Source organism: Malaya genurostris, chromosome 2 (genome assembly GCF_030247185.1).
Source record: "Malaya genurostris strain Urasoe2022 chromosome 2, Malgen_1.1, whole genome shotgun sequence".
Taxonomy (NCBI): Eukaryota; Metazoa; Arthropoda; class Insecta; order Diptera; family Culicidae; genus Malaya; species Malaya genurostris.
The window spans coordinates 210,843,316-210,857,057 of NC_080571.1; the positions used below are offsets into that span (position 1 = coordinate 210,843,316).

The following is a 13,742-nucleotide window of genomic DNA, read 5'->3' on the forward strand; positions in this document are numbered from 1 at the left end:
GTACAACGATATATACGCAGCGCCCAGCGCTGGCGCTGGCTAACGGTACCACACGCAGTGCTGCTTTACACAAGCTCACAGTCGGCCTTGAGAACGGATTAATTAGAACTATCACTCGACCGCACTGATGCACACAATAGAATACGGGATGACCTTGATAACGGAATAAAACAATTCACCACGCGATTGGAGAAAGCAGAATTTACGTCCGATCGATCCGATAGTCACGGCACGAATGAATTATATTGTCTTCATCAACAGGAAATTTTGTTAAAAGCATATTAACATAGATTTTATTTTTTGTTCTTAAGCCGTTCAGCATACATCTCCATACTAAAGACTGTCCCAGAAAGTATGGACGCACTTTGATTTCGCCGTAAATAATTCACAAGTGTTGATATTCAAATTTTATTCGATATACTGATAATATTAGACTACAACAACAACTGCTACTCAGCCATTGTAGACTAGCTGGCGCACCTTCTTGTGAACGTTCCTCATTAAATTCCGTACAGACTTCTTGGCGACAAGTTTTGACACTTTTTTCCAATCTGTTGCGAATTGTTGAATGGTTTCGGCTGTCGAGACATGTTTCCTAAGATGTACCTTCGTTAATGCCCAAAATTCCTCAATTGGTCGAAATTGTGGGCAATTCGGTGGATTCATGTCTTTTGGGACGAAAGTGACATTTTTGGTAGTATACCATTCTACCGTTGATTTCGAGTAGTGGCAAGAAGCAAGATCTGGCCAGAAGACAACAGGATCCTTGTGGCTTCGAATCATGGGTAGAAGTCGTTTTTGTAAACATTCCTTGATGTATATTTCGCTGTTCATTGAAGCAGTGGTGATGAAGGGTTTCGAAATCTTACCGCAGCTACAAATTGCTTGCCAGACCATAGCTTTCTTACCAAATTTTTCGACTTCAATCGATGCCTCGGACTGGTTTAACACTTGCCCTTCTCGCACCGTATAATATTGTGGTCCCGGTAAGGATTTGTAATCGAGTTTCACGTAGGTTTCGTCGTCCATGATTATGCAGTTCAAATTTCCAGCAAGAATCGTATTGTACAGCCTTTGAACCCTCGGCCTGATCGATGCTTCTTGTTTCGGACTACGCTTTGGTTGTTTCTGCTTCTTATAGGTTCGAAGATTCAAAACGTTCTTTAGCACGAAGAACATTTGACTTCGAAGTGCCCACTTTTTTGGCCACATCCCGAACTGAAACCTCTTTCTTTTGCTCGAACGCCTTCAGTATACGTTTATCCAACTGAGGGTTAGCAGGACCTTTTTTCGACCCGTTTTCGGTTTATCCTCAAAGGTGTTATCCTCACCGAACTTTCAGATTGCATTTCGCACGGCCTTTTCACTTACTCCTTCAATTTTTAAATTATTTACACCATAGTTTTTAAGAAAGAAAATTTTTAAATCGCGTACCTTCAATGGAATTCAACTAAAACCATTTAGAAGAAGCCAACGAGACTGGCCTGTGCAAAAAATGTGAAAATAAGTGCACCAATTTTTCTCGAAGATGGTTCGAACGATTTACACAAACTAAGATTCAAATGAAAGCTCTTATGGTCCTATACAAAATTCCTGAATTTTGTTAGGATCTGACTTCCGGTTCCAGAGTTACGGGGTAAAATGCGAAAAGAAATAAAAATATGTGTACAAACTTAAATTCAAATTAATGATCTCACGGTCCTTCACAAATCTTCTGAATTTCATCTGAATTGAACTTCCGGTTCCGGAATTATAAGGTGATTAGTGTAAAAGTTCCAAATTCGACTTTATTACTTGCTTTCCTCAGAGATGACATGACCGATTTTTACAAACTGAGATTTAAATGAATGATCTTATGGTCCTTCACAATATCTTCTGAATTTCATCTGAAGCCTTCTTCCGGTTCCGGAATTATAGGTTGATTAGTGTAAAAAAAATTTAAATGAATGGTCCTATACGAAACTTCTGAATTTCATTTGGACCCGACTTCCGGTTCCGGAATTATAGGGTGAAAATTTGTATACCATCACTTAGAGGGTCGAAACAAAAAAACGTTAAAAAATATAAACTGGCTTCAAAACTACTCCATTTGAAAGTCATTCTCAGTAGATGGCCAAACAAACTGATTTCGGCTATTCTGGTTTCCAGTTTCTGATTCCGGAGGCACAGGAAACAGTGGTCATATTTTCTCAAATAGATCCCGCTCACTTTTCTCAGCGATAATTGGACTGATTTTCACAAACTTAGATTTTATTGAAAAATTGTACACGGTCTTGTACGGAATTCCTGCATTTCATCCGGATCCGACTTCCGGTTCCGGAATTATAGGGTAAAGTGTGTTATAAATTTTTATACCATTACTTAAAGGGGTGAAACGATAAACGAGAAAAAATTCTAAGTCGGCCTCAAAACTACTCCAGTCGGTAGTCATCAGTAGACGGCCAACTAAACTGATTCCGGTTATTCTTTCAAGAATCGAAGAAAATTATTTTGAACAATACCACAGTGTGATAGAGTATGATTGATATGAGAAACGCATCATTGCACCGCATTTCCGCACGAAAATTTTAAAAAATTGAGATTTAATAATCGTGTCCAAATCTTTATCTATTGCTTTTTCGACTGATAAGTTTAGTATTCCGACTGTTTCAAATATTAATCTATTTTCTAATTTTTTGTCAAATTTTCAAACAAAAATATATTCATTCACCATGTCTGAAGTTTTGCATTTGCCATACTGAAATCTTGGGCAAAGTTTCGTCCAAATCGTAGCATGTCGATCCTGATTTTGCCAGCTTTTTTGCTGATAAATTCTGAAATAGCTCAAAACGTAAATTTTATTTTTCGTCGAAACATTCTCAAAATACCTTTTAACAGCTTTTTTCCGTCGGTAAGAATTGCAATTTCGGAGTCCTGCTGTTGTTGTTCAGAAGGGTCAAACTGTGAAATTCTCTACAATATTAAGCTCTGTTCGCAGTATTTTTTTCGAATGCGAAGTAGTCAAATGCTAGCTTCAAACGTACTCGTGTGGTGCAAATTTTGCACTGCGAAAATTGCACAAAGCTAAACAAATTCGTCTGGATTTGCACTGAACTGATGGTTTTAATCTCCAATTTGAAAAGAATCAATCTGTACAGTTCTTTAGATAGCAATTGGAGCCTTAAGAAGGGCTGATTTGGCGTAATGTTCCCCATCGTTGTCCACTTTTCGTTGTATATTGCTCCAATGTAAACGACCAGCAGTTGGATGACGCAATCGATCTTCTTTGAAGGGAAACTGGCTCTGCGAACGTCCCGCAATTGATTCAATGCGGCACTGAATTCTTGAGACTGAAACTGGAACTGAGATCTGGACCTGAACCAAAATTTACATAGTAGGAAAACTTCGTATAGTTCTTTGAGAATATAGTAATAGTTCTAAAAAGAACCGATTTATAGAATTCAGAAACTGGATCTGAGTTCAAGAACCAAATAGGCTCAAAATGCAGTTGTAATTTAGTTCTAGATCTAAATTCTCAATATGAAACTAAATTTAGCTTCGAAGCTCAGTTCCAGCATGCAGGTTCTGAATTCTGGAACTAAATTATGAAACAGAATTTTGAACTAAATTCTACACCTGGAATTAAGCACATTATTCAAGTGGACCAGATTAGATAAAGATTAGAACTTTAATTCCGAAATTCCGCAAAAGATCTGCTTTCATAACTGTCGACTGCTGCTCCCGACGACCAAAGTCCAAAGGAAAGCTCGACCTTTCTACCAGGTTTGTTGTAATTGATGTTTGTGGAAGAACCTTAGCACGACATCCAGTTCCATCTAACGCAATTGAACAAATGAACGATCTATCTCAAACTGTTGAATATTTAATCTCAAATTCCTGATCATATTTCCGATAGCTTGCAGAAAAAAATATGTTGTTGGGTTTGGCACAACAAAAGAATTTCAGATTGATTCTTGTACAAAGTAATTTTTTCCCATAGTAAAGCAAGTCCTATTCACAACAATAAAACCATTTTGCAAGAACCCTTACTTAAGAAATCCTAAAAAATTGAGATTTTATTAATCGTGTCCAAATCTATATCGATTGTTGCTCCGACCTAATAAGCTTAGGATTCCGACTATTTTAAAAATTGATCTAGATTGTTCGGGCGAACAGTATCTCGAAAACAGCTATATCTTTATCTGGCAAGCAGTTTGTACTGAAGTTCAAGTTCGCTCTTTGAGAAGAAAACGATTCAACATGATCATGAAAGATATCTCTATTGCACGCTAGTGGGATTTCTGTTCAATGGCGCAATCTATCTATCACTTTCGACATGTTCTATAAAACCGGTTCGATGTTCTATCGCACCTGTCAATTTTTCATTTTGTACAGGATGTTAAATAATCGAACGATTAAAATTTTAAATTCCCATAAACACAATCGGCTTTGCTGTCACCTCAAACGTACTAATTGAATTACGCTCGAAAACACACACACAAACATACAGCGATTGCGAAAGTCTACTGCCAGCACAAGAACTGAAAAACTTGGCGAACCAGGCGCCACACGAGAATCGCGTGCCGCACCGATAAAGCAGAGCGAGTGGTCAACAACGGTGAAACCAGGCGGGCGCAATAGAAAAAGAACGATGACAAAAAAAAGCACCTGTACGTAAATTCACAAAGTGAATTAAATTGCATTTTGCTTGCCATAACGGACGCTAAGTTCACTAATTGCATATTCAGTTCGCGTATCCCATTCGAAAATACTCTCCGCTACATGCACACACAATAAGTCCCGTTTCCTGAAAGGAAAGCTCTAATGAAAATTTTGCCATATCAAATAAAGTTGAATTTAGCGACCGGCGCGGGAAGAAGAAACGACTAAAAAACAACCTTTGATTTATGATGTTTTTAATTTTTCGACTGACTACTAACCGTAATTTTTTTTTTGTTCATCCATTTCTATTCCCACAGAACACGTTTGGGATGTGTTTGTTCAACGCAAAGGATTGGGCGACAGCTACGGAATACTTGGTAACTATCGGTTGTGCATCACGGACAAAACACTGTCATTGGTGCGGATAGGACCCCCAACCACAGCCACCGGAGACAGCCGCGTCGAAGTTGTCGAGTTTTCACTGGCATGGATACGAAGGTAAGTGCTTCGCATTTTTTTTCCCGATTTATCGAATCGTTTGAACGCTGAACGTATAGAGACTAGGAATAAAAAAAAACAACCGACAAACTTTCGACTGGTTTTGAAGTTTTAATAGACTTTATCGTCAGTTGACTTACGGGATTTTTAATTGGATGACGTGGTGGGTTGATTTTTTTGTTTAGTCCCGTGCACGACACTTGAATTTTCTAGTTCCTAACGATTGGGTTTAGACCCAATCAGGACTTTCCGAATAGCAATATTGATATCAGTGTGAGTGAAAACAAAATTTTAATAGGACGTTCATTGACAGAAAATAATTAAGATAAGTTATCTAGAATTCAGTTTTTTAACTTGAATGAATTTAAGGATTTTTTTTTACATTCAAATCATGCTTCTTTCTCAAGTTCAATTCATAGAGATTAGAGAAAAAAAAATTCACACTGGCATCCTTTTCAACGAATGCGATCTGCCTGGCCTCTTGTTTGGCTCATTCCATAAAGTTTAGCACGGCCTCCTCGGTATCAAACCTATCCGCTGAACGTCAATCTGCCTTTAAATGCATTTCACTGACAACGGTTTTTCGACGACGATCCATTATTTTTCTGTTGGAACTTTTGCGTGTTGACAGAATTTATGTCTTTGGATACCACCAGGACGTTTTACGTGTGGTCCTACTTCATGATTTTTTTCCGTATTGGCAAGATGCCAAATCCTAGCAAAATAGAGCGGAACAATTGGTTTTGCTTAAAAACAGTCAACCGACGATTTTTCCAGGTCGTTGTCAGTAGCACAGTGTAGTGAAGAACTACACTTGTTACACGGCCATACTTGGGGACTCGAACCAAGTGTTCGATTCCCTCAAGTAGAAGGTAAAATAGAATTCATTTCTTTCATCGGATCATGCTTATATGAGCCTGTTTAGGCTAGTTTTTCCGTCCTAGTTAATGCTTGCCGAAAAGAACCAATCGAAATCGATATAGTACACATTATGCGGCAACTAAAACCCAGACAATATATTATTGTTTTGGGTTTACCACCGCAAGCAAACTGATATAAACGGTCATCAATTTTTTTGTGGTGCATTTCATCGGACGTTTCGACCTACTAAGCTGTTTTAAGCGGCTATTTAAAAATATATATTCGAAAAGTAACCTAATTCTTAACACTAAATTTCCTGGTTGAATACGATGTAAATGTCGTTTTGAAAACCCTCAAAAATAAATAGCCTACAGTAAGAGATATTTTTTTGAAAACTTCGACTGCTTGATGTGTTCTAAAATCGCTGCCACCTTTCCTCTTCCAGTTGTCGTATAATATTCTTGTCCCGGGAGCTATTCATAGTCTGTCTTGCAGAGTATTTCCTCATTCTGTTCCACGCAATCGAATAAACGCTAACGCTAAGGCGGTTTAGGTAGAATTTCACTTCTCCAAAGTATGCTTTCAATTCAGTGTAGTTCTAGAAGAGAACACCAAAACTTCCGAATTTCAGATATACTTATATAATTCTTAAATTGCCCGACGTGTCGGCCATCAAAATCGGCCGAAACGTCGGGCAATTTAAGAAACAAATCGTTTGCCTATTGATTTGTGACCAAGAAAGGCGTCAATACTTATATAAACTCATCTTCCAGTCGTTACAACCATCATACATAACTTCAGAGATAGCTTCTTCAAATTTTGAGCAGGTTCTCCTGCAAGTTTGCTCTTTATGACGGTCCAAACCGTTTGCGTTGGTAGACTGGAAGGCTTCTTTGGGTCACTGTCCTTTTCGACGATCCAAATTAATACTTACCTTACCTAACAGCTATAGGCCTGGGGTGTCCTTTGCTGTATCAAGCATACGTCTCCACATAACTCGGTCCATGGCTGCTCGTCGCCAGCCACTCAAGGCACGGATGCTTCTGAGATCACCCTCCACTTGATCGATTCACCTTGCTCGCTGCGCTCCTCTTCTTCTTGTACCAGTCGGATTAGATTCAAGAACCATTTTCACTGGGCTGTCGTCCGACATTCTTATGACATGCCCAGCCCTTCGTAGACGTCCGATTTAACTGTCCGTTCGATAAGTGGTTCACCTAGCAGCTGTTGCAATTCGTGATTCATACGCCGTCTCCACGTTCCGTCTTCCATCTGCACTCCGCCATAGATGGTCCTCAGTACCTTTCTTTCGAAAACACTGAGGGCGCGTTGGTCCTCTGCCAACATAGTCCAGGTCTCGTGGCCATAGAGAACAACCGGTCTAATGAGCGTTTTGTAGATGGTCAATTTCGTGGGGTTTTTCTGAGTCCAAAGTACGCACGATTCCCTGCCAAAATACGCCTATGAATTTCTCTGCTGGTGTCATTATCGGCGGTCACCAGTGAGCCCAAATACACGAACTCGTCAACCACCTCGATATCGTCACCGTCTATCAATGTTCGTGGTGGGAGGCGTAGTGTTTCTTCTCTAGAGCCTCTTCCTCTCATGTATTTGGTTTTCGACGCATTTATGGTCAGTCCGATACGCCTAGCTTCAGCTTTCAGTCCGATGTAGGTTTCCGTCATCTTCTCAAGGTTACGTGTCACAATATCAATATCGTCAGCGAAGCCAAACAGTTGTACGGACTTTCGGAACAACGTGTCACTCGTGTCGATCCTCGCTCTTCGAATCACATCTTCCAGGGCAATATTGAACAAGATACAAGAAAGTCCATCGCCTTGACGTAGCCCTCTCCGAGATTCGAAGGGACTCGAGCGCGTCTCAGATACTCGGACGTAGCACATCACTCTATCCATCGTTGCTTTGACCAATCGCGTCAGTTTATCCGGGAAACCGTATTCGAGCATTATCTGCCATAGCTGTTCTCGATCGATTGTGTCGTATGCCGCTTTGAAGTCAATGAATAGGTGATGCGTGGGTACGTTGTTTTCACGACACTTCTGGAATACTTGTCTTATCGCGAATATGTGATCCGTAGTGGCGCGGGCTCCAGTAAATCCCGCTTGGTACGGCCCTACGAATTCCTTAGCTATTAGTGATAGACGACGGCAAAGGATTTGGGAGAGTAATTTGTAGGCGGCGTTGAGCAATGTGATTGCGCGGTAATTGCAACAATCTGGCTTATCGCCCTTTTTGTAGACGGGACATACCACTCCATCCATCCATTCCTGCGGTAGAATCTCCTCCTCCCAAATCCTAGAAATCATACAGTGCAGCGCTCTAACCAGTGCCTCTTCTCCATGTTTGAGCAGCTCGCCTGGCAACTGGTCATTGCCCGCGGCATTGTTGTTCCTCAGCTCTCCGATCTCCTCACTTATCTCCGACAGATCAGGGGCTGGAAATCTTTCGTCGACTGAGCGTGCACCCAGATTGATTCTTGTACCGTTCTCTGTATCTTGTGCTTCGCCATTCAGATGCTCGTCATAGTACTGCTTCCACCTGTCGATCACCTCACGTTCGTTCGTGAGAAGTTTACCACTGGTATCTCTGCACATTTCGGCCTGTGGCGTGTAGCCTCTACGTGAGCGGTTCACCTTCTCATAGAACTTCCGTGTGTCATTTGCGCGATACAGCTGTTTCATCGCTTCGCGATCTTGGTCTTCCTGGTGGCGCTTTTTCTTCCGGAAAACCGTGTTCTGTCTGTTCCGTGCCAGTCTGTTTCGTTCCTCGTTCGCTCTAGTGCGGTGTTGCAGCATCCTCGCCCTTGCTGCATTCTTCTCTTCGACCAACTGCTGACATTCGCTGTCAAACCAGTCATTTCCTTGATTCGATAACCTCGTACCTAGAACGGTTGCAGCAGTGCTACTCACGGCGGACCGGATGTTCCTCCAGCCTTCTTCAAGAGTCGCCGCGCCAAGCTGCTCTTCCGTTGGTAGCACTTGCTCCAGTTGTTGCGCGTATTCCTCTGCTGTACGAATGCTACGTAGCTGCTCGAGATTGAGTCCCGGCGTTCTTCTGCGACGGGTATTGTGCACCGTTGATAATTTTGAGCGCATACAAACCGCGACAAGGTAGTGGTCAGAATCAATATTGGCACTGCGGTAAGTGCGGACATTGATGACGTCGGAGAAGAATCGCGCGTCGATGAGAACGTGGTCGATTTGATTTTCCGTATGTTGATCAGGTGATCTCCAGTTGGCTTTGTGGATATCTTTGCGGGGAAGAAGGTGCTTCGGGCTACCATTCCTCCGGAGGCTGCAAAGTTTACGCATCGTTGGTTGTTGTCGTTTATTGCCGCGCACAGGCTCTCCAGCCCGATCACAGGCCTGTACATTGCCTCTTGGCCCTCCTTGAGCATTCATGTCGCCGATCACGAATTTTACATCGCGCCATGGGCAGCTGTCGTAGGATCGTTCCAGCCGCGCGTAAAATGCTTCCTTCTCGTCATCGGGTCTCGTCTCATGTGGGCAGTGCACGTTGATGATGCTGTAATTGAAGAAACGGCCCTTGATCTTCAATATTCACATCCTATCACTGATTGGCTGCCACCCAATCACGCGCTGGCGCATCTTGCCTAACACTACAAATCCCGTTCCTAGATCACTGGTTGTGCCACAGCTCTGGTAGAAGGTAGCCGCTCGATGCCCACTTTTCCACACCTTCTGTCCCGTCCATCAAAGTTCCTGCAATGCTACGACATCGAAGCCGCGGATTTGAAGCTCATCTTGCAGAATCCGCTCGTATCCTGGGAAGCCAAGCGATTTGCAGTTCTTGTGCCAAGCTTGTCGCCTAGGTCTTTGCTGATTATTCCGAGTCGTATTTATATCCTGATTGTACGTAACATGTGTTTTCCGGGCGGCTTGTTAGGCCTGCACCAACTTCCTGTCTCGCCGGAGTGCCATCGTGTCAGCACTGTTTAGTGTCCCACACTGACACAAGGACGGTAATCTGCCGCTCCTAAACATGGGGAACAGACGCTCGGGTAGGCTCGCTCTCTGTTAAGAGAAATCAAGCCCTTCCTTCCCTGTCAGCATACGACCAAGGTCCCACCGGGGTCGGTTACCCGATCCGTCCTATGGTTACTCGTATCCCAGCCGGCACCGCGGGAAGGTAGGGATAAGAGTTACTAGACAAGAGGCTAAGAACCACATTGGGGCCTGAATTGCGCATTGTCCAGTCGTTTAACAATAAGTAAAAAACTAACTAAGTAACTTACAACAGCGACGAATATTCATACGAAGAACACCTGCAGATTGATAAAAAAAAGGAATCATCTCACTAGGTGGATTAAGTACGTTTCTATTTTTTTTTGGTTTCGATTATAGAAGTTTTAATCTTAAAGTCATTCGATTTTTTGTGCTAGAAAAACATTCTGACTCTGTGTAAGGGGTTGGGTATCGAACCCAGGTGGGCGTGAGAGGCATCGACTTATCCATTAAGTTATATCCGTCCCCGATTAAGCACGAAACTTTTGCCACTGAAACCGGCTTTCAAGACTCCTTATAAGATCATTTGAGGTGCTGGTTCCAAGGTGAATGGATTCTAAATGGATCAAACAGTTGACAGTTGACGCTACCATTATTGCACGACAAAATTAATAGATACTCGTAGATTAATATTCTCAATGTTAACTATCTTACACTAACTTTTTCTTTCCTGATGACTCATTTCAGATGCGGTGCATCGCAGCGCTACTTCTACCTGGAGGTTGGCCGAGGTTCGAAAACCGGAGCCGGCGAAATATGGATGGAAGCACAGGATGCCGTGATAGCCCACAACATGAACACAACGATTATGAAGTAAGTGCAAATTGATAACTCTTTTCGCCTATTTTACCAGCCAATGGTTCGAAAATAGGTCCTTGTCGGTCTGCCAGTGCAAGCTGGTGATACCGAAAAAGGGGCATGGCAATTAAATTATCATTCTGGTCCGAAATGATTGTTCGGATTAAACATAACACACAACAAGCAGCTAACTGCCCACTTCGGTAGCCCAGAAAGCCAGCGTGGAAGCCAAACAAAATAATGATAATGATAATTGAGTAACAAGTAGCTTCACGCTCGAGTGTTAATACCAGATTTTCGGCAAACGTGTTCCCACCTACCTACCTGTCCCGTTCTTCCGGTGAAACCGTGACGCAGTAAACCCCGGAATGTAGTTTTAAAGCTACATTAAATGACAGACCCCCCCCCCCCCCCCTCCCATCGGTCGCCTGCCTTCGCCTTTGCAAACAAAACTGAAAACCCAGCAGCGAAACAGTTTCAACAAATTCTACAACAATAATACTTAATAGCCATTATCATAATTGAAATAGCACCGCATTGGAATGCGATGGAAGGAATCATACGCATTTCGCTGTTCGTTTGCCTAACGATTACGCGATATGCTTTTAGTTGATGAAAGCAGCTGCACTTGAGTGGAAACTCGCATCCAGCGGAAAGCGGTTAGCTTCAAAAGCGGTACTCATTGCAATAGTAAATTGTTGAGATTTTTATTCCGTTCGGAAGAACTTTTCACTGGCTCTACTACAGAATGATCAGGAATCAGACTCAGAAATCAGGAAACAGTACAAATTGGCTCAAGTGACACGACAGACTAGATTGTTTCCCTTCTCATTGGGTTCTACTGCTTTGATTTATCTAATAGAAAACGCAGGTTTAACTCGGTAGAGTTTCATTAAAATTTTAACAGCACTAAAAGTGGTCAAATGTTGAAATATTGTAGAGTGTTTTGATTAAAAATGTAATATTTCGCGGAATTTACGCGGTTTCTGCCCAGATTTTGATACGATGGCGCGGATTTCGCACGATTTTCAAGAAACATTGTTTCACATTTGTGAATGATTTGTTAGGAAAAATATTTAGCTTTATGAAACCCCAAAAAATTAAAGATGGGCGAACGTTTCAGCAATTGGTTGAGTTGGCCGAATTGATGAATTTTCACCTTGATAATACGAAAACTTACGAGGAGGCGGGTCTAGCTAATAGTTTCTTCAGTCGACAAAACTTCGATTTTATGCTCTCCGATCTCGAGTTGGGCAAGAAAAAAATACGAAAATGAAAAGGTTAAAACGTTTCTATTGCTAGACCCGACGGGCTTCCATCCGTTGTGTTGTGATAAGTTTAAAAAATAATTTTACTGAAGATTGCCCTAATTCTCGCTGTGCCTTTTACCGGTGTTAAACTTTAAACTTTTCCATTGGAACTGATATTGCATTACATTTCATTACGTGTACTGTCTTGTAATTTGTGTAACACATGTCTGAGACCTTCTAAATAATTATATATCTATTTTTGATTTAGGGAGCGGCCAGGGACTAAGTTTAGATTTTGGTTTTGAGTAGGAGAAAAAGCAAAAAATCATCTTGAAGAATATTTATTTTCAATATAAAATTAATATTTGAATACAAACTTTACACAATTTAAGTAGGAATTACTGAGGAACGTTCACAAATTTAAAATCATTTAAATTCATTTAAAAATCAAATATCAAATTATTGTTTTCAAAAGCATCTTCAGCTATGTGATATTCGAAAATATGTTTGTTACTGCTCTTTATTGAAGCATAGCATTACTCGGGTTGAAAGTTAAAAACATGATCGACAAAAGTGTTTGAAATCTTTTTTCTCAATACTACAAGCTACAAGCTACAAGCTTTACGTGGCCGATTGAGCCGATTTTTTTAATAATTTTTTTTTTGAGTTGGATCTCGTTGTCACCCTTTTTCTAGGGGGAGAGGAGCTTCCATTTCCCTCCTGCGAGGATTGAGGGGCACTTCGTTCGTGTTTCGTCTCGTCTTCCATTGCCGCATCGATGGTATTGTTGTCGATTTCCGTCTTCTTTTCGTTGCTAGTTGCTGTAGATGCACCTTGTTGTACATTGGTTGCAATTGCTGGTTGGTTGGAGGGTAAGTTGTTAACTGCAGCTGGTGTACTTTGTTCTATAGGAGATGATGATGGATTCGTTGAAGGGGATGCTTCATTGTTGTTGGTGGCTGTCACAGGTGTACTGGGGTTGCTTGGGGTTGGTGTGAAGGAAGCACCGTTGTCCTTTGGTGCAGTTGTCTCCTTGTCCAGTTTATCACATGGTTTACCGTAGTGAACAGCTTTTTGGCAATATTGACATGTGGCCATCTGATTGTCATAGGTAACAAGTGATTTGCACGGAATTCTTGTATCTTGACCGAAAATCACATAAGAAGGTATAGGCCTCTTCAAGTGTATGCGTAATAAATCCCCGTCATACCGGGGAAAAAATTCTTACACTTTTCTTTTTCGCTAGAGAGAATCTCTCCGTATTGGGACATAGTTTTGCGAATATATGAATCGGTGACGCTTGAGGGAAGATCATGCACACGCACTTCTATAGCACTATCTTCCATATATACACTAAGGTCTCTTTTTACACGGGGGTTACGTACCGTGTTAAAAAAAATCCGTGTAAAAGAAAACCGTGTTAATTGCGGAAACCGTGCAAAAAAACCGCATGGAAAATTTGACGTAATAATTCCAAAAACCGTAGATTTGATTATTTGTTTGTTTTGTTTTGGATAAAGTGCAACTTTTGATAATTTGAAGGGGAAAAAAGCTTATTTTTTTACTCCCACATTTATACAAGGTGCACATAACTGTGAAAATGTAACTGTTGTTTCATAATAAAAACGGAAATTTAAAAAACAGCCAG

The 13,742-nt window shown here is 41.4% G+C and overlaps 1 protein-coding gene across 16 annotated transcripts in view; it reads left to right on the forward strand.

The window, feature by feature from the left end:
• Positions 1-13,742, forward strand: part of LOC131427345 (insulin receptor substrate 1) — a 632,725-nt gene that overhangs the window by 548,986 nt on the left and 69,997 nt on the right. For all 16 annotated transcript variants that reach the window (XM_058590455.1, XM_058590456.1, XM_058590444.1 and 13 more), the window contains 2 exons: positions 4,959-5,139; positions 10,734-10,859. In XM_058590455.1, the coding sequence (XP_058446438.1) occupies positions 4,959-5,139; positions 10,734-10,859 (307 nt within the window). The remainder of the gene's footprint in view (positions 1-4,958; positions 5,140-10,733; positions 10,860-13,742) is intronic.